Source organism: Drosophila elegans, unplaced genomic scaffold (genome assembly GCF_018152505.1).
Source record: "Drosophila elegans isolate 14027-0461.03 unplaced genomic scaffold, ASM1815250v1 contig_476, whole genome shotgun sequence".
Classification (NCBI taxonomy): Eukaryota; Metazoa; Arthropoda; class Insecta; order Diptera; family Drosophilidae; genus Drosophila; species Drosophila elegans.
In genome coordinates, this window is record NW_024545863.1 from 13,762,292 (window position 1) to 13,789,049 (window position 26,758).

At 40.0% G+C, this 26,758-nt stretch overlaps 1 protein-coding gene across 4 annotated transcripts; it reads right to left on the reverse strand.

The window, feature by feature from the left end:
* Window positions 1-10,505: 10,505 nt before the first annotated feature.
* Window positions 10,506-24,191, reverse strand: LOC108148253 (homeotic protein antennapedia). 4 transcript variants are annotated; one of them, XM_017275172.2, is made up of 4 exons: window positions 23,549-24,191; window positions 22,718-22,756; window positions 22,391-22,604; window positions 10,506-11,404 (listed from the first exon to the last, which is right to left on the reverse strand). In XM_017275172.2, exons 1-4 carry the CDS (start codon window positions 24,188-24,190, stop codon window positions 11,154-11,156), a joined length of 1,146 nt encoding a protein of 381 aa, XP_017130661.1. In that variant the 5' UTR covers window position 24,191; the 3' UTR covers window positions 10,506-11,153. The 4 variants fall into 4 exon arrangements, with proteins under 4 accessions (XP_017130661.1, XP_017130660.1, XP_017130663.1 ...); XM_017275171.2 differs by having other exon boundaries at window positions 22,379-22,604; XM_017275174.2 differs by lacking the exon at window positions 22,718-22,756.
* Window positions 24,192-26,758: the final 2,567 nt, after the last annotated feature.

The following is a 26,758-nucleotide window of genomic DNA, read 5'->3' on the forward strand; positions in this document are numbered from 1 at the left end:
ATTCCTTTTTCATCGGCTTTATGGAGGAGTTGGTCTCTGGCTAATCTCCGTTTTGGCTCGGTATGGTCTTTTTGCATTGGCCATTTCGCTCCGTAATTTGCCACAATTAACGACTGATCAGCAATTAAAGTTGCATTACCAGCGACGGGTTTTGAGTCTCGAGTGGCACCTGTGGGTTTGCTGTATGCGTGGATAATGAATTCCCAGCTCGGTGCGATCCATCAGTTGGCCGGCCATATATGTGGTGGGTCGTGATTGCCTCTGATTGCGGCTGCAGCATCAAAAACGAGTTAAGGCCACCGCCGAGTATTTGGTGGACTTTTCGCAGTTTCTAATGATGATGACGGAGCCGCTGGCTCCGGCTTTGGCCTCGTCGGATGTCGTCAAACTCGCAGAGCACCGAATGACTGAGTGGAGGTCAAATTGACGTCCATTCGGACTAAAGATATTTTCATTTTGGGAGAGGCACTTATTTCAATAAGTTAATAGTGCATTTTTTTGTTTCAATTTGATATTGTATACCAAGAACCATTTTGACTTAATTGACAATTAAATTTTAAAGCATAGTAAATTGTAATTAAGATAAAAGTAATGTATATAAGATACAACAATTTTTAAGCAGTCATGGCATTTTTTTTCAATTTTTACGGGTAGTATTGAAACAACCAAAATAGGCTCTAAAACGAGGAATTCCATATGAAATTTTGAAACTCAAAAAAATGTTTCGCAAAACAAAAAAATAAAAACATTAAAGAAATGTAATTGATAAAATTGTGAAAAATTTTAAATAACAAGAAAGAATATATGTGCATTCTTATACCCTAGCAGCTTTAAAAAAAAAAAACGATTATAATTCCATTTCTATGGGTATATTTTTAATAACAACTAAGCGAAGTTCTAATATGTTTTATTTATTTTTTTAATGTTTATTTGGGAGCTATATGACAAAGTCATCTCATTTTATTTAAATTAATACCGTATTTCTAAAATAGCTAAAAACTGAGTATTTGTTGAGAAATGACGAAGGTATAAATTGGTTTTCCCTATTGTTCCTATGGGAGCTACATGTTATAGCATGGCGAGCCGGCCCTTCATTTATTTATTTATTTTTTTATGATAATTATATTTACATTTTCTTTCTTCCCTATTTTTACGGAAATTAAATTTAAACATGGGAAATTTATGCAAGAAATAATATTGCTCAGCTGTGTTGGTTTTTTTCCTTCTCAATCTGCTTAAGACTTAAAGACTTAGTTTAACTTTAGTTTTCCCATTTCGGCGACCACATGTTGCTGGTCCCACTTAGCATATTAAAAAGTGAGCTCACCCTGCAGCCAAATCTCGTATGCAACTCCTTCGCAGGCAGCCAAGATTTATAGAATTTAATTTCCTGAGCTGCCTCTTCTGCCCGGCCAGCCGTGGAAAGTGGAGTCTACTGGGATTCTGTGAGGGTGTTGTGTCAGCAGTGTAAACAAGGATGCAACGGATGCGTGGCCATGTGTTGAGTGACACGTAATACTCGCAGCAAGCCACAGGCAGCTACTTCTGCTGCTGCTGCTGCTGCTGCTGCTGTCGGCACATCTGCAGTCGGCGCAAATGGAAAGCTGAGGAAAACTGAAAAGCAGAAGAATGAGGAATGAGGAATGGCCCCGCCGCCAGGACGACCCAATAACATTAGCCCAACGGCAGTAGCAATATTACCAACTGTTACCTAGGCAGGCGGTTCGGAAGGGACAAAGGACCAGGGAAGGGGGAGGGGCTGGGCCGCTTTCAGCCAGGAGACAGTGAAAGTGAAAGTGCGCCTCGCCAGGTCGCGATGGCAGGCAAATTTCATGCACCATTGCGTGACAGGCAGCGACTCAGCGTGGGAGGGTGGCGGCGAGGGTAGAAGTGTGCCTGGAAGCGGCAGGACATTGTTTCTACACTGTCCAAAAAGTGTGACTGGATGTGACAATTTTAGACGGACACTGGCGATATTAGCAAGGTAAATACTACTATTTAAATTACATTTTATTTGGTTATAAGGTTGATGTTGCTTGCAAATTAAAATATTGATTATTAACGTTTCACTTTAACTTTTAATTCATTTTAAAACTATTAGTATTTGTTTATTTGTTTAAACAATTGTGTTGCAATGGCCATAGAAAAAATGCATTTAAATAATTAGTTAATTTTTTTTAGAACAAGCTTTGAAAGTGTCATTATATTACTTTAGTAAACTCTAACAGAATTTTTTTAAACTCAAATTCAAACCTTAAATTTAAAACTAGTTTTGGCAATGCAATTTTACTGAAATCAAATGCCTGAATATATTTTTTAACAAGAATTGTTATGCGAAGATTTCTGAGATTTCGTAAATACTTAAATAATATTTAGCGCTTGTAAGTTAACCATTTAAAGATGTGGCAAATACTGGGATGGAGTTGGTACCACAATTTTTCTCTCCCTGGACTGCCGTTGGCGATGTCCTTGCTGTCGTCCCCTCCTCGTTAATGCCACACACACAGGCGGAAGAGTCGCGAGGAAGGAGTTGGAATGGGCAGGGCAGGGCGAAGCAGGCGAATAATATATGAGTGCACTCACTCAAACTGACTAAATTCCCTGTCCCACTCCTCTGGGTTTTCCTCAGTTTTCCCCACCTTAAGTTCCAGTTCCACCAAAAAAAAAACAGAACCGAACTGAACCGAACCGAACCGAACCGAAAAATGTTTGCTCTTGATCGATTGCCGTTGAACCGTAGCGGAGGCAACGCACGCGTAACAAATGCAATCCTCCTTAAAAGCAGAAATGTGTCACACGATGGCAATACACTCCGCCCATGGAAGTGCCCCTCCAATAATGACTGAATCCTTTCAGTGCAACTCCTCGACTCAGCCACCCTTTTCTTGTTTTTGCCCCCATTGTCGCCGTTGTTGCTGATGTGTCCTGGCAGATCCTTTTGTTGCCATTCCACTGTACACCATACTTTTTGTTCTGAGCTTTTGTTCCAGAAGCTTCCTCTTCAGCTTCTTCTGGTTGTGCAGAAAACAAAGATAAATTGGTTAATTTCCCCCACCCCGCCCAGTCAGACATCAATCGATGTTCGTATCTCCATTTCGCTCCCGCGGATGCCGTCTCCCTCGCTCTGGTAATGGACTTGACTGAGCTTACGCATTATTCTATTTCCCTGCATATTCTCTAAGTTTTTTCCGACTTGCCTCCTTTTCTTGGGGAGGACACTGAATTAGTTAGCTCATTGGCAGTTGAACTAGCTGAATGTTTGCCATTAAGATCAAAACAAAACAAGTGTTTTAAAACAAGAAATTAATATATAGTTGAAACAAATACATAAGTATTTTCTATATTTGGTATCGGCATTGAAGTAAACAAATTTGTATATTATAAAATTTATTAAAGAATACCTTTCAACATCTTTTATTATCAATAATCTTAGTTTTTGGTTTTATGTGTGCAATTTTAAAAAGAAAGTATATCTATATTTCAAAAGTAAATACTCTCCTTCTTGTTATTTTACTTTTAATGCATTGACTGGCTAATGGGTAAAGTCGAGCAATTGATAATTAAAAGTCAATGTCATAACACACTGCGAACGGCTGATGCCAAGCAACGAGGTACAAGTGGCGAGATGTATTGCAATCCATAATCGTTGCCAGTTACGATGGCAATTCGTCACTTAGTTTCAAGGGGGGCAGATGAAACATCAGAGGGAAAGCTGAATATCTTCATAGGGATCAGGGGTCATGGGTGTAGAACGGCTATCTCTTAGAATAAAAATTCCAGGCACCTCGATTTCTGCATGCCCCTATCCACAAATGAAGATTTCCCGAAATCAGCTACCGTTGGTCTTCCTGGTTCTTGAATATCCACCAACATCTCCTGATCCTTCATCCCACCAACTAGAACAAAAAGCTGGCAAGGAACAACACAGAAAGCGAAACGAAAACTGAAATACGGCTGCATCATTAAATTTAATATGATACTCATTTAATGAAATTGTTGCCGATTTGTTTTGAAAATACACGCGCTTGCTCCTTTTTCCCCATGAAGCGCACCAGTTCCTTTGAGTTGGATGCCTCCTCCAAAGAAATACAGTGAGGGCGGTAAGTCCAGGTCCCTCCCATCCCCTCTCTCCAACAAACTTTAAGCTTCAGCCTCAGTTTCAGTTTTTGTTTCAGTTCCAGTGCTCGTGCCAAATGCGGGCGGCGGTTTTTTTGGGGGCGGGGCTGAGAGAGTGCAATATTGCGAACATGGCCGGATAATGACGACAACGCCATAGCCATTGACGCCGACGTTGGTTAGGAAGGAAATATGCACTGACCGCAGGCTGAGGACGAGTGCGAAAAAGCTGGAAAAGAACAGGTACACTGCAGTTTTGAAAAGCTACCACCGAGTTCTATAGAAATATCGCTTTCAATTAAAAAGTATAATTTGTTTTTAAATCTTGGTAGGTAAGCTCTATACCCATAGGGCATTCTTATAGGTAAACGCCACAAGGAAGGACTGTCAGAACTCAATATAGAATGAATAATAGAACTGATTTCTGGACTTTAAAATTTAAACTGCCCAAATACCATCATTTTGCTGTTTCTAATATTTGTGGTTTATACTGTTTTTTTGATCCCATAACGTGCTTTTGTTATATTTTTCACAAATTGAAAAATTTAAAATTTATTAAAATATGTTCTAGATTAAGTTCGAGCGAAAATGAGCTGGACACTGGTTCAGTTCGATATGTTCTAAAACATACGCAACCATGTTCACTGTGAATTTCTTTCAGTGTTTTCTGGGATCGTAGTTAGTGGCAAAAATCATTCTAATGACAGCAAAACGTAAAAAGCTCTGAAAGTGTTAAGTGGTTCCTCATTAAACTTTATGTACTGCCCTGCTCTCCGCCGTCTGTTCGGTTCGGTTCGGTTTGGTTCCAATCCGTTCAGTCCGCTCCTGTCCCGCTCCTCGCAGTGTGCTTGTGTGGGTGATTGTGTGCGGGGGCGGACACGAAGGGTTGTACTCTGGGATGAGGCTTAAACGATTGTCCGACCAGCGTCATTAGCACTTTTAACCGCATATTAAATTTAGTAAAGCCTTGATTAATGGGTTCGCACTTCATTTTTGTGCATTTGACCAGCACCGACTTCCTGCTTCCGTAAATGTATCTAATTCCGGTGCTCTGCCTAACCCACGCGAACCTTCCTGCTGCCGAAAATCTTATCTTTCAATGAGTCGCAGAGACAAATGACACGTGATTTTATTTGATTTACTTACATCTGCAGCTCAATTTTCAGTTTGACTTCTGGTGAGTCGAGTATCTCGTTCTCTGGCTTTTTGTCGCTGGCCTTTCTTATGGCCAACAGTTCCAGATACAGTTACAGATACAGTTCCCTGCTTCTCCGTTCGGGCCATTATCCGAAATGATTCGATCATTAGCGACGTCGTTCCTGGTCGCAGTCGGGATTGTTGTGTTCTTTCGGCATTACGGGTAATTACTGGAATGTTGTGACAACATTTCCCTGCCTTGTCTTCAAATTACTTAATTTTAATGGCCAGCCATATCGCAAGAAAAGATTGAGTCGTATAGGGAAATGTATACACCCCGTTGTGGGCGGTGAGCTTTTTATGAACTCAACAGCTTGTGGCGCTAATCGAAATAGAATGCTCAATCTGATTTATTTTTATTCAAAAGAGGTTTGTTTTTTATTAAGAGGACTGAAATGGAAATTTTAAATAGTTCTGTTTCGAATAAGGCTGAGGTGTTTTGTAATTCATTTTGAGTTTATAAATTGTGGATTAACTTCTACAACAAGGAACCCTGCTATTTCAGCAATTTTTTTCATTGTTGAGTTTTATAAATGTATAAAAAAAGGGGATAAATTAAAATAAAAAAAAAAATAAATTACAAAAAATACGAAAAGTTTTTGTCTGGAACTGGGAATCAAAAAAAAGAAAAAGCTAGTTTAAACATTGGTAAAGTTAAACATGGCTAATCCAAAAACGTATTAAAATAAAAATGACTTATTAATATTTAAGCTATTATTCCAAGCAGTTTCCCAATTAATTATGATTTTAAAAAAAAAGTAGATTTGTCAAACAAGCCTAATAATTTAAAATAATGTTTTTGTTATAAGCCGTATTTCTTATTAATTAATGTTTTCATAGCTCTAAGTTGTCCATATGTATAAATAAATCATTTCCACTGCATAATGTTTACATTTTATTAAAGTGCATTGTTTTTATTTATGTTCATATTGTTAAGCATTTTTCTTCCGTTGTTTGGTTTAAGTTTCTACTCCACCGACGGCAAGTGGACACCGACATTCTGGGATCGCCGGCAAATGGTTGCCCCTACAACAAATACACCGCACTACTACTCACACTCACACTCTCACAACAGCAACAATAGGAGCTGTCAAAACGGCGGCCATATTGAAAGTCAGTCAAGTATTTCGAAACTCGGGGGCGGAGCCAATCGACGCGCATGCGCATGCGCATGGGGCAAGTGCAAGTGCGAGCGAGGCGACAAGTGTGTGCGTATAGTGCGTCGCATGAGTAGCGGCCATGCCACCGTTATTTCTGTATCTTTTAGGATGAAGGTGTGGAGTGGAGTGGAGTGGAGTGCTGTGCTGTGCCTTCGACGTCGCATGCGCATCGCACGGCTGAAACGGAGGAACTGCTCAGGTCCGCTCGAGGGTCCGGGCTTAGGTCCGGGTCGCGAGTTCTCGAACTCGAATTCGAAGTCGAACTTTTGGTGGTGTGGGTGCCCGCTCTCGCTCTTTCGAGCAGCAGGTTCAATGTATTGGTGCACCACTGCATTAGTATTGGTGCGATCTTCGAATTTTCGCAGTTCGAAATCGATTACGAATTCGAACCAAAACCGGACTTGAGTTTGGTACTCGGTCTGGGCCCATAACTGGTTTGCTCCGGGCCCAGTTTACCTGCCTGCTGTTCGGGTTCTCTGCATGGGTATCTCTGCATCTGTATCCGTATCTTTGCATCTGTGAGTGTGCTGGGTCCATTTGCGACTCCAAAATCCCCGGCATAACCACTGCATTCGGTTAGGCGGTTGCCCGAATCGCTTTTTGGGAGTTAATATTCTATTAGGAGCTCATTTGGCTGATTGCCAGCCAGGATGTGTAATGGTCTTTTTGCGCAATTGAATTTGGCGAAGGGAACCACGCAACTGGAGTTTGTTTTCCACTTCTAATTATCGACCATTCGCTCATTACATGATTTATGTGCCCCGCTCAATATCGCCTTGATGGATCGATGGCCGATCGATTGATGGATTGTGTGAACCCGGTCTCCGAGCACTTGTTCGCTCGCATCTCGCTGTCTTCATTATTGGCTCGAGTGGATTTCTGACATCTTGCTTTGTTTCCAACAAATTCTCAACCGTCCTCAATTTGCTTTCCGTAATTAATGATTTATCTCAGTTTTTTTGAAGTGTTGTCTTAATTCCAGCGAAGTGATTATTGATAGTTTCTCCATCGCACTCACTCAATTTGAAAGTGTGAGATGTCTCAAGTGACTTGGTATCCATCTCCGATTGGCCCTAGGCAGATGTTTTGATCAACAAATGTTGCACTTCACTTGTTTACATTTACATGAATATTTTTTGCCACTTAATACTGATCGTTTTGCATATTACTGGTAACTTGGAAGACTTAGTATCATCGATTCAGAACCACATCTTTGGGAGTCGAAAAAACTTTAGAACTAAAAAACTAGAATTTATCTTCTGTATTACTGAATTATTTGGAATTGCTTTTTCTCTATTTCAATTAAAATAAAAATACATTTGGGCTTAGATAAGTGAAATTTTAATTTTTTGCTTTTTAAAATATATTTAACTGTCTCGTCTCACATTATAATATAACTAATAATCATAATCGTTGCCGTGCATAAGCATTTAAACTTATTGAATAGTTTATTTGATTGTGTACATGTCTCTATTGTTGTAATTTAAATGTATATATTGTACATTAGTTGTCAACTACACAATAACTAAATGTTATTCTTAGCTTTAATTTGCCAAACATACACCTTAATACAAAAAGTATGGGTAATTTAGTATAAATTACAAAACTGCCCCTCGAAAATGTCTCTGTAATAAGCCATTCAACTCATTATCACACCCCATCGAATATGAGATTCACAGCATAAGTATGTACCCTTTTACAAGATTTTTCTTTATATTCTGGGGGCTAGGTGGAAATCATATCGAAAATTCTATTTGAGGGCCAAGTGGGAACCATTTTAATTAACTTCAGCAGACCGAAAACCAAATAGGAACTCAAACTTGGCAGAAAATCTTGTGGGAATAGATGTGTCCTCTCGATGTCGCTGATTCGGCCATGGAAATGGAATATTCACGTTCGCATCCGTGGGTCCAAATTGGCAGCTGCTCAAATCTGAGGCTATTTATGTCAACTATGGATGCGTTGTGATTCCGGCAAACACCTCGGCGCGAATGTTTACATCTATTGCGCCAGCAGAAACACAACGATGACTGCTGGGAATTCTCAAAAGTCGAAATTCTGCCCGAATTATTCATGTGATTCTGTGACACAATCGTGAGCACATTCACTGAATTTCGCGATTACAAATGGCCGGCGATTATGCGAACAATGAGAATTCAATTTGTTTGAGCTCCTGACTGCCCGAAGATCGGGCTGAGTCGAGTTGAGGCCAGTTTATGCGGGTGGAGCAGCTGCTGATCGTGGTCTTCGGGTCCGGGGCTCAGGTGTCTGCGTTGGTCATTGGTTAGAGCTTTGTTAATGCCAGTTGATTAATCGCTTATTATGATGTCAGATTAATAAGATCGTTTTCAAAAATGGTCCGCGCTCGAGGCCTGCAAAAAAGAGTAAATGTTCAGTGAGTCGTTCCACGTGAAATTGTTATATCAATGCGGTGCTTACCCTCTGACATAATCAACCTGCCTCCGTGCGATCACTGTAAATAAAAGTCACTGAAAATACAAGAAATTATTAAGTGACCATAAAAACAGTGCTTTTGAAGAGCTTACCTCTTGTTTAAGAAGCTCGGGACATCTCTCGCCAAATAAAAACCCATCCCAGTGAAATGCACTTCAAAGTAAATTTTTAAATACTATATTTTTATTATAAATATTACAAATAAAAACAAAATCTCATTTGTAATTTAATTATAATTTTCTTTATGCTTTTCGCTTTGCCTTTTGCAGCACTTCCACTGCATTCTTCACCATCTTGTTTACACTAATGTTTAAATTTTATTTACAACAAATTGTTTAGCTTCCACATTTCGTTTCCATTTCGCACAAATGTTTGAGTGTATTTAATGTTTTTGTTTTGTTTCAAATATATATATATATATTTATATCAACGCTTCCGAATTTTGTTTCTTGTGAATTTCTACATTCTATATTTATTTTATTTTCCAATTTTTTTTTGTTTTTTCTGAATTGAAACTTAAGTATTTAGTTTCTTACAGAATGAGGCCGAAAGTTACGTATCTGGATTGAGTTGAATTTCGCTCTCAAGGTTGTTTTAGCCAATACATCGTAAAGTTTTATTTCATTTCTTTTGACTATTTTCATCTATTGCAAATCACAAATCCTTTCACCTGGGATTGGGAATCGGCTGGGGAAGGGAAGGGGTTTTCTGGGGAATTTACAAAACGAAACGCTCTATAAAGTTACATGTTTTATATTAGGCTTGTTTAATTATATATATCTACATATAAACATATGATGCTTTATAGTTTTTCCTTCCCATCCTTCTTTTTCTTTCTCCTTCGTTCCTTTGACTTTGGTATATGGATTTCCACAGATGGCGTGGAAATTGAGTTTGAGTTACGTACATACATTTATATAGTTGTTAGGCGAATATTCATATAGAAATCGTTCGGTTCTGCTTTCAAAGAGGATTTTCAACATCCTCACATAATAATGCATTCTTTTCATTTTACTACTTTACAGGGTCTTAGTGTGAATTAATAATTTTTACATATTCATTGTTTTCCTCTGTTAACAGTTATATTTCTCTTCTTCACTTGCCAATTCATATTTTTATGCATTTCGGTATACTTTATATCCTTTTCGACCTAATTCGAATTTTATTTTCGCAAGAACTAAAAATTGCACAAGAAATTAAAATTAAAAGACAATACAGAAATAATGGTTCTTTTAACCAAAACTTGAGAAACTCTCAAATTGGTTTCAAGTTTAAAATTGATTTTTGAGATTTAAAAAGTTTAATTTGTCGTCGAATTTTTACATATATTACTTTGCAGTTTTGCCAATCATTTGCGATTCCTTTCTATTTATAGTTAAGCTTCTGCCAGTTAATAGTTTTGTTTTTATTGTATGCGTAAAACGCTTTGTTTACTTTAAGCAACGTTTGTCCGTGGTTTTGGTATTTCTTTGTCTAAATTTGCGACATTCACTTAGGGCAAAATTTTCTATTATCATGTTCTGTATTATGAAATATTTATGGGTTTCTTGAACCAACATGCAATGGATATTGACGCCATTTGGTTTTTCGAAGATGTTTATTGATTTTTATTTTATACTTTTGCGCTAGGACTGCTACAAACATTGATTTAGTTTTATCTTTAGGTTTAGGGTTTATGCTGGGGTGTATATATAAGTTAATCGTACAGTACTTATGACGCGTAGAACTAATGTTATCGTGTATATAGTATATATGCTTCATATATATTTATTTATATATAACTCCTTGCCTTTAGCTTTACTTGGTATCATGTATAGTTATCCATATATTTATGTGTATATATATGCATTATAGTTAAATATAGCTTATTTAGATCTGAGGTCACATGAGTTGGTTTTGTTTGAGTTTTACGCTTTACTTGTATCTTGTATCTTTATCTTTATCTTTATCGTAATCGTTACCTTTACGTTTATCTTATTTCGCTTTCTCCACTTGCCATTCGTGTACAATTAAATAATAAGTAGAAAATAATAACAATTAACTAAGTTGTAGGCAGCGTTCTCAGCACTGCTCTTTGTTTAGTTTAGTTTAGTTTAGTTCACGCGAAGTTCAACGGATTGGATAGGTAGTAGATAGTCCTCTGGGATCGAAGTAAATTCATTTGCGCTCTCGGAACTAACGTAAATTGTATTTAGATAGAAATTTCATTTAACTGGTGCGTCGGATCTACTGCGGACTGTTGGGTGGCGTTATCTCATCGCCCTCGCCTCCGGATCCCGGCTCGCCCTTCGTCTTGTTCTCCTTCTTCCACTTCATGCGCCGATTCTGGAACCAAATCTTTATCTGGCGCTCCGTGAGACACAGGGCGTGGGCGATCTCGATCCTCCGCCGGCGGGTCAAGTAGCGATTGAAGTGGAACTCCTTCTCCAGCTCCAGCGTCTGGTACCGGGTGTACGTCTGCCTTCCGCGTTTGCGTTCTGTTGGTTGCAAGTAAACAAAACAATATTCACAATTAAAATCAATGCAACGCTTGACCGGCCACCAAATCAACAACAACAACATCTACTATATCTACAGGTCCACTACAATGCATACAACAACCAGAGCTGGAATAAAATGTATATATGTTCTTTTTCTTTTCTCTCTCCCGCAGAATCGGACGAGGGATCGCGGGTTTGAGGGAACTCAAAACCACATGAAGCAAGGCGCTGAGACTCTGAAACTGAGGCTGATTAAAAGACAACCTTACCGAATTCGGATATTTGTACTTGTCAAAAAAAGGAGAAAAACAGAGTCCACAACAGGTCTGTGACGAGGGGCAGAGGCTAAAGGGGTCTCCCTCCTCTCTGTCGGCCATCCCGATAGGAACTCTGGGTTTAATTTTCAAAGCATACCCTTCTCATGGGTATTTTCACTTACAGGGAGGACTAAATGCAATGGTTTTGATGGGAATGTTTAATATATAAGATATTTCGGATTGTCACAAAAATGTATTCTAACCAAATTCAAACCAAAGTTTAAAAGACTTTGGGAATGACAAGATTTTTAAAACGTGTTTTTAATTCAGCAAAAGTCTTTTCAGAAATGAAAAACGAAATATTTTTGTGATATATTAAAAGTTCTTTTAGCATTGTAGTTCTTTAAAATAGATTTGATTGGATAGATACAAATTATAATACAAAATACATTTATTTTAAAATCCGATAAGACAAGACTGAGTCTTCAAGATTATTTTAAAAATCCTTTTTAAATTTGATAATTGAGATAATTATAGGTTTTTCCTTCTATTTACGTATCGGATGAAAGTACATTATTTTTAAGCGACGTAATTTTCGGTAAGAGCATTAAACTTTCGATTATGTATCCAACCTTTTGATTTACTTGTGGATTAAACCCGGCGGAGATTTCATGGACATCAAGCGGCGAGCAGACAAGGTAACTAATTATGCCCCAATGCGGTCTGTCCGTTCATCTGTCCGTCCGTCTGCCCGTATCTTTGTCCGTAAGGCGGAGCGGTATCATGCCTGTGATTCGGGCAAGTGCAGTTTCACCTTCGTATTGCTCCCCCTTGGACGGTAGCTGGGTATAACTGTAAACTAATTCGGCATAATTACGAAGGCTAACTCCCCCTCCGGTCGAAACCGCTCCATTTCGAAAGCAACCAACCAAATGAGTTCGGCGCCTAATGACACTTACTATAATTATAATTTCGGTTATGACAAAAAAAAGAGCATAGTGAAAATGTCGGGAAAAAATATGTCAAATATAATACGCAGCAGCAAATATTATAATTGTCAATGGCGAAGGCAAAGGTAGGTAATTGAAATGGTTTGCTAGCGTGAGAAGCCACTTTTGGGTGGAGTTTTCCCGGCCACTTCTTGAGGGTATTTTTCTGTACTTTTTTGAGGGTTTGGAAAATGTCCGGCCGGAAATTGGAAGGCGGCCACAGCAGCATTGGCATTGCGGTGGCTTTTGACCAACCACGCCAAGCGGCAATCAGTGGAAGGCCCCTCGCCCAAAACCCGTCCCCGAGGTGGGCAGTCTTAACTATTTTTTAATAACATCTTCAGCATTTGTCTTGCTCAACTTGGTCGTCCAATTTTTTTCTTTTTAATATTTTATGTATTTTTTTTGTGTCTTCCATCTCTGGCTCGAGGTCATTACATCATAAGCTCTTTTATGTATTTTTTCCCGAAGTATTCGTTTTTTTTTTTCTGTATTTTGTGCGGCATCCATTAAGGCGCGCGAATCCAAATCGGATAGAACCGCAGGAGGGGGTGGCTATATAGAGAGGGGAGCAGCACAGCGGTGGTCAGCGCAGCTACCTTCTTTTAAATGACACGGCTGATGCCATGTCTATAACCCGAGGCGTTCGCATTTAATCATCATCAGTTAGACGAGTCGCTGTGCCGGTAAAAAATCTTGAAAGATTTGTGGCAAAAAGCGTGCGTGGTCATCCCCCTCGGCAGTTGGACCCATCCTTCAGTCTGCAGTCCGCGAAGAATCCACGGGGGGAAGTCCAAAGAGTTGAGTATTAGGAGCGGATTAAGAGCGGAATAAATGGGATGGACTTTCACCCCAGATGATGGATAGCAAGAAGGGAGGTGTACTACGGAGTACGATTTAAGAGTGATGTGCCAAAAAAATGTATTTGATAGTTTCTGTTTAAATCTGCAACGCAGAATTGATAAAACCACTTTGATGGAATGGAAATTAAACTAATTGAAATCGTAAAAATAATCATTTCAAAAGAGGTAGTCATTATCACTCATTTTTCTAATCAAATACACCATTTGTTTCTGTCTACCCATAAGCACTCTTGTAGTTCCCTTCTGATCACTATCTCATTCTTCCTTTGGTACATTTTCAGCACATTTCCATTTCCATTTTCATTTGCATTTACACTCCCCTTCGACGTAACAGAAGCTTTCGCTGATAATTAACAACACAAAGCTGTACGCCTGCCCCTCATGCATTGCAAATAAATAATTATTTTAATTGATGAAAACACCTACAAGTTGTGCATACAAGACCGGCGTCTGTCTTAAAAAATAGAGTTGGCAGGGGGGTAAGTTTTCGAGGGGACGGAGTGGATATGGCAGGAGGGGCGTGCATTGGCAATTTAAGAGCGGGCGCTCTCTGAAATTTGTTTTTAATGATGCCTTTGCACATTTCATGTATCCATCACTCAAACAAAACAAAAAAGTGAAAAAGACAAGAAAAAATACTTGTTTTTCTTAGATATTGCTATGGCGAACGTGAATCAGTTGGGGCGCCCTTTTTCTGGACAGGAGCTTCGAATTGAGCGCTGAAAAATTATTATAAACGCATTAATGGCGCTTTGAAGGCAAGAAGCAACGTGAAGTAAAGTGAAGGACAGGGGAAGATGGAGCACAAGGTGGAGGTATCAACAACAGAAATATAATAAAGGTGAAACAATTAATATGAAAAAGAGTAGCGATACATATGAAGTACCAAAGGCAAGACCTCTGACGTTCTCCGCTCCTCTCCCCTGCCACGCCCCCACCCTGCTGCCACTCCCCCCGCCCCCTGCCGCCCATACATCTAAAGTGGCTGAGTGGTTGACTGACGGACCGAGTGAACCGGGGGCATTAATGCTTTTTGATATGAAAGCGTATTGTAATTAAATTGCGATTAGGCCACCATTTTAACCATTTTACTCGTTTATTACACTGCTCCGGCTCCATAATGGATTTTATTTCATTTTCTTCCCCTTCCCCTACCGCAGCCCCCTCTTCCCGCACACACAATTACATTAGTGCTATTGGCTGTATGTGTGTCGGTTAACGTTTAAAGGAAATCATTAAAATAATTGCTAACAACATTTTATGGAATTCGTTGAGGCAGGAAAAAATTAAAAAGCATTATTTAATAGCTGAAAAAAATTCTATTTTATAATGCCCATAATAAATTATTATATTGGCACAGATTGCTTTTTCATCACACATCAGCCACGTCGAGCGGAACTAAAACAATGGCCAGCATCGTGCGAAGAAGTCGAGAAAATGCGAGTTTAATTTCTATTTCTAGAGGGCAGGCCTTGCAAATAATACAATTTTAGACTTGATAGTGCATATACATATTTGGCATTAATCTTTAATCTTCCTCTACTAAGGCTTTATAACTAAGTTTATAAAACTGTTGACAAGATTTTACTTAAAGACTCTTTGTTCTTTTTAAAATTAAAGTTATTTTTTTTGAATAAGTGATCCCCTTGGTTAATGATTTTTTCTAGGCAAAAATAAATGACATTACTGCAGATAGCCTCCAAAATAGATGACTGGCCCCAGGTTAAGGCTATGTCCATTCCCAGCTGCAGTTGGGTGGTCGCCGCAGCCGTTGCAGTTTTCTTGGCCAAAAAGCCGCTCGTCATGCAACAAATACAAAAATGCATTTAGCAGTAAACAAAACGAAACGTAAACAAGTACAAGCCACCGAGCAAAAAAAAAGCTCACATCAAATGCGAGTAAATGTTTTTTTAATTGCGGAAATTACAGACAAACGCGAGCCGCCGCAACAAAAGCTGGAAAATTATTATTATTTATAATCGTAAGTTGATAAATATTTCACCCAGCTGAGGAGTGTTCGTGTGTGGCATTTTGTACAAAAAAAAGCAGACAAATACCGCTGGTTGATGTCACTTTATTCTCTGTGCTGTTCTGGTGTGAATCTGCCAACTCATTCGATGACTTTGTGCTAAATAAACAGTGGGTTAAGAGGGGGACAGGGGCAAATTGAAGTGGGTGCTCTTTTTAACCAAAAAGTTTTCCACCCATTTGATTGTTTTGCATATTTGACGTATTTTTGCCGTCGCAAACTTTCAGCTTGGTGTTTTACAACCTTTGGGGAGTTTAGCGAAAATGAAACGAAAAGTGGCAGGAATAAATATAACCCCAAATCCTTTTGAGGTTTGATGTCTTTGACTGCCACGCCAACAATTTTTCTCTTTTCCCCTTCTTTTTTTTAATTAAGTCCAAGAATTTTCCTTCGTTTTTTCAGAGGTAAGAGTAACAATTAAATATTACCATTGACCATTTGATCATTTGTAACCTTTTTTTATTTTCATTTGGTTGCCCTTTTTCATCTGGTTATAATCTCGGGAGACTCGACAGCGTTTTTAATTTGGGACTTGTTAAGCACTTAAGAGGGTTAAAAATCGACAAAAGTTGACAAAAAAAAAAAACGGAGCCCAAAAATCTGAGAAAAGAGAGCAGAAAGGATCGCCAAGGAGTTGACTTGGGGCTTATAAATGCATTCATTTTAAGGAAACGAAGAGGGGGACTTTAAACTTTATTTAGTTATCGCTTAAACAAAAGCAAAACGCAAAAAGGAGTGGGAAAATAAGAAAACTATGCGCGCCATCTGATTGTTATTGCGGGCTCTTCTTTCGTTCTTTCGGTCGGTTCCCTTTCGAACCACCGTCTTGGCCATCTACACTTAAAACATTATTACCAAAATAATGTTAATTAAAAAAAGGTAAGTACAAGGTTTAAGGTACACATTTAACAAACAGGAGAACATAAAGACTTTAAAAACTTATAAATAAAAATGTTAAAGTTTAAGGAATAAAATATAAATAAAAGATTTATTATTATACTTTCATTGTATATTAATTTAATTTAAATTGTTTCGCCATATAATAGGATGGATGGCGGTTGACAGCTACTTGATATCAAAATATACTTTTTCCTGCCCTTAGAGGCTTTTGATTTAATAATAAGATCAAAGTAATAGTTTTTCCAAGTGTATGCCCTCAAGTCCCCCATTTTGGATGCTCGCTGTGGCCATGGCTACCCATGTCAAAATATTTGACAGCTGACTAAAACACGCTATGCGAGGGACGCGAGAGAGCGGCAGTCAGTCAGGCTCATATCAAGTATCCCTGAGCAGCCGAAAATGTCTCGCCCCCGCTCAGCACTCTCTCTGCCTATCAGCATCTTTCTCTTTTCCTCCTTCTCTTTACCTCTCTCGCCATCTCGCTTTCTCCCATGGCCGCTGGCTGGCGGCCATTGAAACATGTGGCTGACATTGACGACGTCGACGTCGACAGCGGCAGCGGGAGCGGGAGAGAGGGGTGAGGGGTGAGAGCGCAGGATGCGGGGGCGAAAACTTAAGAGGAAGTTATCCTTCGGTGTCGAAAAGCCTTGTGGGTATGGGTAATGACAACTATAATGAAAGCAAATTAAGGACCACATCTCAAAAGAAAACTTTCATACTGAAAATTTGTAAATAAATATGAAAATAAAAAGTGCTTTTGCATCTTGAAGCCATAATAACTGAATGCCTAAACACAAGATTTAACTAAACAAAGATATGTTGCTAAAGAACTAATAAAACATATGTTGTTTCAGAAGAAACATTGTAATTTAATTTAAAACATTGACGTAATTAGTGTTGTATTTCCTTTGTATTTTAAACTTTATTTTACTTTACAGTAAACGAAGCTCTTTTTAACTCTAGAAAAATATTAATTCAATTAAATAATTTTAATTGTTTAATTTTAGTCATTTTACCTGACATTTTAGATGTAGAAGTGTCTTGGAAGATCTCTATCTCGCTACACAAAGTGCTTAAATAACCATTATCCTTAATTGGTATAATTGAAAAGGAAAGCTGCTCTTCTTTCCCAAGACCTTGGCATAACCTCAAATTAATAATTCCTAACTAGTTTCGGATGCTCCTGCATTCCCATCTTGCCATCAGATACATTTTTTAAGGCATCCCAAATGCCGAAACGCGGACCGCAGGAGGCCCAAAAGCTTGGAGAGGGACGACGAGAGCTTCCTCACTTCATTGCTGCATGAATAATATTCGTAATTTGTCAAAAGGTTGGCCAAATCCCAAAATACAAAAACAGCAGCGGCCCAAACAGAAGATGAGGGAAAAAATGGAATCCGAAAACAGAGCTGCGATTGAGCCACAAGGCCCCCGAACGCCTCTGCCATGTCCAAAACTGACCCATCTCCGACTGCTGGGCCCCCAAGGACCTTTGGCGAGCTGTTGCCATTACTCTGCGCTCCTCAGCTGTCCAGAAAGGCGGGGGGCGTGGAGAAAAGGGGGCGGGGTGACCCAACCGAAATAAAAGCGAAATTTCCTCATCGCATTTGCTGCGCTTTATTAAACTTTTCCACCCAACACCACAGAGTGTGTGTGTGTGTGTGTGTTTTTGTGAGTTGGAAATCCCCAAAGTTCCTGCGTCATTTTTTTGTGCTTCACGTTGATTTTTTGACAGACCCTGACAGAGGGGTGAGTTTTTCTATTCATATATGTATCTGTGTATATATTTAGAAAAAATCTTCACGCATTTGGCAAATTATCTTTTGATCCGTCCGCTTAAATTGCCAGCGGCAAAAAAAATCAGAAAAATTGCTTTGCTCAAGTGATTTGAGCTATCAAATACCTGGCAAAAAATATTTTGGGTCAAAGTTACTGTTTTTCGGTCAAAGTTACTGTTGAAAATTGGAACCACACCTATTGAAATGCAAGAGATTATTCCCAGTTTATAAGATCGGGTAATTTTAATCAGCATTATAAAAATGTATAAACAAACTAGTTAATTTTGCAATGATAGCCAATATTTTCAAAGCAATTCTTTCTAGAGTACAGGGTATTTATATCCTGAGAAAGGCAGAGAAAAAATACGTTAACACAATTTCACTTTGGGTGGACACATCTAAGCCGGGTCAATCGTCTGCCTAAGTAGTTGTTTTCCACCCACCGCCCCACTGTCGCTCTTGTGCCATCGAAAAGTAGTTTGCGCGCAAATCCTCAAGTTAAGCAAAACTCTCCAGGACATTAAGTGCAGCGCCAACAGACAACAAAGTCCAGGAATGGCAAAGTTTCCCACTCGCCTCGTCTCGCCTCGCCTCGCCTCGCCCCGTTGGCAACTGCCAAACGGATGATGGCCGGGATCAACGTTTTACCAAAGCCAGGGCAAAAGTTTTTCCAGCAGACAACGTGCAACTTTTTGGCCAGCGAGAAGTTCTTTTCATTGTCTTGAACCCCACTGACAGCTTCCGAAGGGAAGAGGGGTGGAAACTGTCGCTTATAATGCGCACAATGAAGTGCACTTTTCCTACTCGCAATGGCCAGAATTGAAAAGTGCTCAGCTTTGGCTCCGCTGGCATAAATATTTCCATTTTACGTAAGCGAGAGATTTCCCACGGAATTTGAGTGAATCAGAATGAGCAGCTCTGACAGCGGCAATAAAAAATGCATTTATACAAGGGCAGCTAAATCTGATATTGGGTTAGCTTTCAAGACTTTTATTTTTTTTTAAATGGGTGAAGAAAGGTCATTTAAATCATTAATGCTTACAAATTAAAATTTAAAGCTCCTTTAAATAAAAAAAGTTAAATAATATTATTTCAAATATAAGCGCTGATTTTTATTTTATATGATTGAATTGATTGACCAACTGTGATAAAAAATATGCTAAACTAGCACAAAAAATTTAAATTGCATGTAACATGCTTAAATATGGTCTTGTAATTGTTTTTATTTTCAAATTTCTCGGCACAATATTTTACTCTTTGTTTAAACGACAAACTTTATGTAATGTTTGTTCTCTGTGTGTAAATAAATACAGAGGAGGCCAGGCAACCAGCAAACACTTGTTGCAAAAATTTGTTGACTGTCGCTTAAATTTATGACCCCAAAACTCGAGGACGGCAAAAAGAGCCAGCAGCATTCAAAGGATTCGGCTTGGACTGCAAGTTTTCCTCCTCAACTCCCCAACAAATTATCAAATAGAAGCGAGATAAGAGGGGAATGGAGGAGGAAATCGAGTTGAACTTGGTAAATATCAAAACAACATTATGGCATGAGAGCCGAACGAAGGGCCCAAAAGCGGGCTCCAAGCCCCGGAGCCCATTGTTGCTGACTGCCATCCATGAGTTACAACTTAATTGAAACGGAGTTTCGTTTTTCCTATACTTTTTTATTTCGAAAAAGCCCAGAACAGACTCTTCTCGCCTTGCCCAGTCACGATCGGAACCTTTGTGGCACCTTTATCTTTTTTTTGTTCGCCTTAGTTGTTTCCTAATGCACGCTTGAAAAATGTCCAGGCGTTAAGTAGTTGCAATCGTGTTACAGTGGACAAGTTGAGATATAGAAGGTGGTTTAATGGATGTATAACAACTGTATATGCAAAAGTAATAAATATGTTAATAACATTGAGTGATTGCAATCCAAGTTTATTGTTATGGAATAGTTTTTTTAAAGAACATTTGTAGAATAAAATTAATTAAATTCAAAATATCAATCAATAAACAAAAGTTGTCTTGCTACAAATACGAAAGTAATAAATATAGAAGATTAGCACAACATAGTGTTGGGGACTATTATAATACTTTAATGGCTTTAATTAGTATTTATAATTTGTTTTACGATTATTCTATTCTGTTCATTTTGAGCTGTTTAGGTTAAGAGCAAACTTGATGGTGCCAATCGCCCAATACAGTCCCAACTATCCCAAGGCCTTCAAGCAATTTTCGATTATTTGTCCCACTGTCTCAGACTATTTATGGGCTATGCAAAATGCAACACAGACTGGAGATGAGGGGCAAAGGGGGGGCCAAGGCAAAAACCTAAGCAGAAATAAACTCGTATGCATTTAATCATCGTAACTTAAGCTCGGGGATCATGTTGTGGCACAGTGAGAATGCCGCAGTTGCCGCCGCGGGAGATGCGGACCGAGCTTTGGGCCAACTCCAGCTTTAATTCCCCGTCCCCGTCCCCGTCCCCGTCCCCGACCCCACACCCTCCCCATCCTCTCTGACCGCTTCATTTTTAATAAAGAAAAGAAGCAAAAAAATATAATAAGAGAAAAGAGGGGAAAACTTCGTGTCACCGTGGCAGTTGCCTTCCTTCTCTTTATTTTTTAAGGCGCGTTCTTCTTATTTTTTTGCACCGCCGCAGAGGCAGAGGCGTAGAGGGATGGAGGGAGGGGATTAAGACGACGGAGTGGCCAATGCGGAGTGGTGCTATGAATGGAGCCTCGGCGTGTTCTGGAGATTAATAAATTGATGGCATCCATTGCACATAACGTGTAACTAATGGCGCTCATCAATTCTGCTTTACATCTCAATCTGGCTTTGGCGAAAAAATACAGTCAGCAACAAACAAAAAAACCACAACATCATCCAGGGAGGGGGATGCGGATGGGGAGAGCTCCTTGGATTCGGTAATGACCCAGGAGCAGGTCAGCTGGCTGAGAGGAAAAAGGACCGACCACTTGAGGCCGGCTCTCACTTTCTCCGGGGAAAAGTGAAATGCCAGCGGAATTCTATATTTGGAAAGGACTCGCCTCCTTACACCAATACCCAATTCCCTTGAAGGCAGGCGAACACCATCCCCACTTATGCAACATCCTTTGAATCCGAAGCCGGACCACATGCAGTCTGTGTGCTCTACTTTCCAGCTCTCATTAGTTACGCCTCGGGTTTTTGGCAAACCTTTTTCTGGCAGGATTTTGGGACTATTGTCGATTTGAATTAGCCAGCAGGACCGCCTTCTGGGTTCGGATCTGCTCGACAAGCGGAACCCGAGGAGCACCTCTTCCGCCACCTCTTTCATCATCTTTCATCTGCCTGCATTCATCGATTTTAGCATTTGGGAAATTCGCAAATTTGGACGAATGTCAGGTATCGAGGTGCCCTTTGCAGATGGATTACGACTAATGTCGAGCAATTGGCCAAGGCAATAAAGTGAAATTACCCGGACGTGTCAAGGTCGTCTTCGAAACGTTGTGCACTGAGTGCAAGCAAATACAAGAATATTTGCAAAAAGAGTTTGGCAATGTGATGTGTGATTTGCTTTTAAATTAAGATGCGGTATTCGTTTAACTACTAATGTTTAACTTTTACAGCCTTTAAATTTAAGGCTTTTGGTACCGTGAAAATAAAATAGTCAAGTATACAAATTAATATTTTGTAAAACTTTTTCTTGTAAAAAAATAACATTGGGAAATATATTTTTACAATTTGGTTTGTAATAAAAAATAATAATTAAATAAAAAAAGTTTTTTTTTTTAAATACAAAATAAAAACAGGGAGAAAAAATAAAACTGATTATTGATTTTTAAATTGCAACCGTCTGCCGCTTGAGAACACTGCTTTGATTAAACGCTGGCTATTCGATCTTATACTCCATCTTATAACCGATCTTATATCAAGCAGTCAAAGTAGTAAACAGCACAGAAAGCAGTGGTGTGTGGACTGCTTTCTCACAGCTTGGAAATACGAGGTTCGCTGTAAAAGTTTGAATGACTTATTTCTAACAAAACTATTAGCTCTTGCTGTTGTATGCACAGTTACATTACTAATGGGAACTACGATCAATTCTAAACGGGGACTAACTACTGCAACCCACTACGATAAGAAGAAGAAAAATTCCACTTAATACGTTTCGTGGAATTGTCGATCACTTTCCTTGACACTTACCAAACTGACTTCGCATCCAGGGATACAGTGGAGACGGCATCCCCGAGGACTGCGAGTTCGGGTTTTGGGAAGGGGGCGTGTGTTGGCCTGGGTGGCCCTGGTGCATCTGCGGCGGACCCTGGCCCTGGTGCATCATTCCCTGGGGCGGTGCCCCCACCGGCGGAACGCCCGTCTGCTGCTGGTACATGCCCATGTTGTGGTGGTTCTGATGGACCTGGGATGGAAAATATTACAGATTAGTAATACTCTTTTTTTTTAGATGGGTTCAAACTTTGGGAGGAGGTGTTGTGAAAATAGGTGGCAAGCGGAATGTGGACTCGGTCTTACCTCTGTCACGTCGGGAACGCCCACGTCCGTGTAGCCCAACTGCAGGTGCAAGCATCAAAAGCGAGAGTGAAAAAGATGGGAAAAGCGTTAAGTGGTTGGCGAAATATGCGTATATATGGGTTGGGAAGCTCTAAATACGATTATCGATTTGGGAAAACATTATAAATAACTCAAAGGAAACCACATAAAGTTCTAATCACCCGAAAAACTACAAGACAACAATATGATAATATTAGTCTGATTGCCCAGTTAACGTTAAGAGTGAAATGCTTAGGACTAGGATTTATTTTTGGCATAATTGGGTTTTATATGTTTCCATTTATGTGTGATTTCATTAATTTAAATAAGTTGATATCGGTTTTATTTAAGATAATTATTTTAAAATTGTGTTGTATATGAAAGGAATTGTATCAAATACTCAAAACCCCGAATTCCTTGATTTTAGGAAACAATTTCCTTAATTTTATGAATAATTGCTTTAAATTTGAGCCTAAAACCTAAAACGACTCTTAAGGCAATGATTGCCCCAAATTTCTTAAATGAATGCAATTTTTCCTAAAATCTTTTTTTCTGAGTGTAAGAATGTTTTTAATATAATACAAATTACGATTTTTAAATTGAAAATGTGCCTTATAAAGTCAATAATAAAGATTTGGTTGCATTAGTTAGTGCATATATTACTTTTTTTTATGCCAAGTGATGTTATATCGACTATAGATACTGTTAACCCTTTAATTCCGCTAATTTACTTAAAGCTGATTAAGTCGCTAAGCCTTTCTACCAAAACCCATCAAAGCTACAATAGTGTTAAGGCAAGATCCTTCAGCTCACCTGCGCCTGCGGATGTCCCATGTGGTGGGGCAGCGTCATCTGGGCGTTCATGTGGTGTCCGGACATCTGATCCACCAGCGGGGGCGAACCGCCTTCGGGCACCATGCCCAGTCCGCCGACGGCCGCCTGCAGCTTGCAACTGGCGTAGACGACGGGCTGCTGCTGCTGCTGCTGCGGATGTGTCACCTGTTGCGTCACCTGCGGCAGCTGCTGCTGCAGTTGCTGCTGCGGGGCTTGCTGCGCCTGCTGCTGCTGCTGGTTCTGCGTGGGCTGTTGCTGCTGCTGCTGCTGCTGTTGCTGCTGGGGCACCACCAGCTGGCCGTTGGTCTGCGCCTGGGGCATGACCCCGCCCACCTGGCTGGAGGGGCTGTCCGGGCGGGAGTAGACCTGGTGCTGCTGCTGCTGCTGCTGCTGCTGGTCCATCCCCTGGCCGTTGTAGTAGGGCATGCGGTCGTAGGGCGGGAAGCGCGGATAGGGCATGTTGCCCTGGTGGCTCGCGTTCTGGCTGTAGTGGTGCATCTGCTGGGCGTCCAGGTCGGTGACCCCGTTGCCCGGGTAGTGGCCATGGTGCATGTCCGCCCCCATGTACGAGTTGGTGAAGTACGAGGTCATGCTCTCGCAGTTGTTTGTACTCATCGTCATCGTGGCAGCTTCCTCAGCGTCCGCTGATCCCGCCGCAAGCCCTGATCCTGGAGTGAACGTGATCGTGACTGTGACTCTGCTTAGTGGCTAGTGACTGTGGTGCTCCTCCGTCTCCGTGCTTTTAGCTACTTTCCTTATATACAAAGTAAACTGGAAGAAAAATCTGTGATTAGTTTTATTGATATTTGGAGTTAGAAAACAAAATAATATCAACTAAGTTTGTCATAAAAGACTTTCTTAATTTTCACATTTTTAACTAATTTTATCAAATAACTTGTTGTCATCACTGATATTTCTCCATGTACATAGGTGGTGTATACTCACCTAAATAACCTTTGAACACTTAAGTACAATGTACAGTTGCGTAGCCTAGTCTTAGTTAGTGTGTAGTTGTTGTGTGAGGTATAAAATGATTTCCGCTTTGCTGTTCCTCTGTTTGCTGTCTTGGCCAAAAATGACGAAATTAAACTGCTCCTCGTCTCTCGATTTGGTAGAAAATCTCCTCTCCTTGGTGTTCTTTGATCCTTAAGTAGCCTTATCCTCTAGTTGGTATTCCTCAATTTTGATTTTGAAACTCTGTAAGCAATTGAAGACGAAATTGTGGATTATTGTTGATGTTCTCTGTGCAAAGTTTTAGTTTAAAGTGAAGTTCGATGTGTGTTTTGCCTGCCCAATTTCACAATCTCCCTAAGATGGGAGCAACATGTGGAGTCCACTGACAAATGGTTTATTGCATGCTTCGACAAATTCTTAAAAATATGCCACCGAATCGGCTTTTTGAATGAGGGAGGAGTTTGAAGGGTGTGTTAATTCGGCTTAAGTTTAGGTTTCATATAAATGAATTTGAGAATATTCTTTTAATGTGTTATTAATTCATAAAATTTGGTTCAATCCTTTGCATAAGATAAACTGATGTCATTGATCATTGTCAGACTAAAATGTACACTTCAGGACCAATTGAACACCTCTGTCAACCCTACAATTGTCCTTGTTGCTGAAATTCCACAAACTCTCAAGCCAAGATGACGTTCTGCAATTTCCCCCCGAGAACTTTTGTAATCCTCAGACCAGAGATCTTCCACTGGCATGCAATTGCCCCCGTTTTGCCCCGCGCTTGACAAGCTGACAACATTCATTGAATTTATGAATATGAAATCAATTGTGTTATCCCCTTTTGACCTGACATCCTTCCGGTCAAAGTGATTTAATTTCCTGGCTCATTATCACGAGTCTCTGACCTCATAAATCACAAAATTCCCCACTCCAGTCGAATAATCCAGACAGAAAGAGGGAGACGGCGACACACGTTCCCCGCCAGGCCTTGCATATTCACATGTCTGTCCCGCTCTTTCCGAGTCCGAGTCTGTGGTGATGGTGACAACCCTGCCGAAAATCCCCAACTAACTAACGGTAACTTGCTGTCGGAAATGAAACTTCCCCGACTTGCACAAAGCATGTAAACCAAACAAAAAAAGGGCATAATAAAAGGGAAGGGGCATGGTAAACTTTAAAATATTTCGGTCTTGTCCCTCGCTCTCTTTGCATTGTGTTCGTCCTGCATTCTCCGCTTTTCCTGCCTCTGCCCCCTCTCCCACCCACTTTCCAGGCATTTCCCTTTTGTTAACGAAATAATTTTCTTGCCTCCGACGCTGCCAAAGCCAAAAGCTTCCCTTTCAATTACACATTTCCCAATGATGGCGATTGAGCGGGAGCATCGGGCATCGGGATGGGCAAAATGGCGCGAAAGGACAATGGCAGCGGCGGAAGGAAGCGTGCGTTCGTTCGTTCGTTCGTTCGCTCGTGTCTGTGTGCTGTGTGCTGAGTGCTGTCTTTCTGTGTTCTGTTCTCTGTGTGCCCGAGGGCCAAAACGGATGCTGGCAAATCGCTGGACTGTGCCCCGATCTCTCTGCCTATATCAGACATGTGGACATGGATGTGGGCGTGGGTGTGGGTGTGGATGTGGATGTGGGTGGAAAAGCGAGGGGCCAGAGCCTTGGGGTAGGCAAAGGCAAAGAAACCCACTCAAGCACAAGCGAGATGATAATAATGTCTGATGTGTGTTTTGTCTGTTCTTCCTGTTTTTGCCGCTTCTGCGGTTGCCGCGGAGTGGGTGAAATGCCTGCTCACTGTATGATTTATGTTCGTCTGATGTGATTTATTCAAGCGAAGAAATTGCTAAAATTTGATTTGCCATAACAGATTTTGCCACACTTTAATTGCAAACGTCTAGAGAATTAGGAAAATGTTTTGGATTTCATTCAAGTTTTTGACTGCACATATTTAATAATCGATATGCAAACAAGAAAAAAAGAAAATATATATACTTTATGGGGTCGCAAATTTCTCCTTCACTGCGTTGCAAACTTCTGACTGAAATTATAATACCCTATCCAAGGGTATAAAAATAAGGAAAAGTTTTATTTTAAGGCCAACAAGTAATTTCAAACCAACTACAACGCCATCTTATGTTTTTTTCTTGAACTTTCGTCGAAACGTGTCAAATGTCAAAGAATCGTCAAATTTGACAACACCACTCCCGAAAGTATGCCACGAAAATTAGAGGAAAGG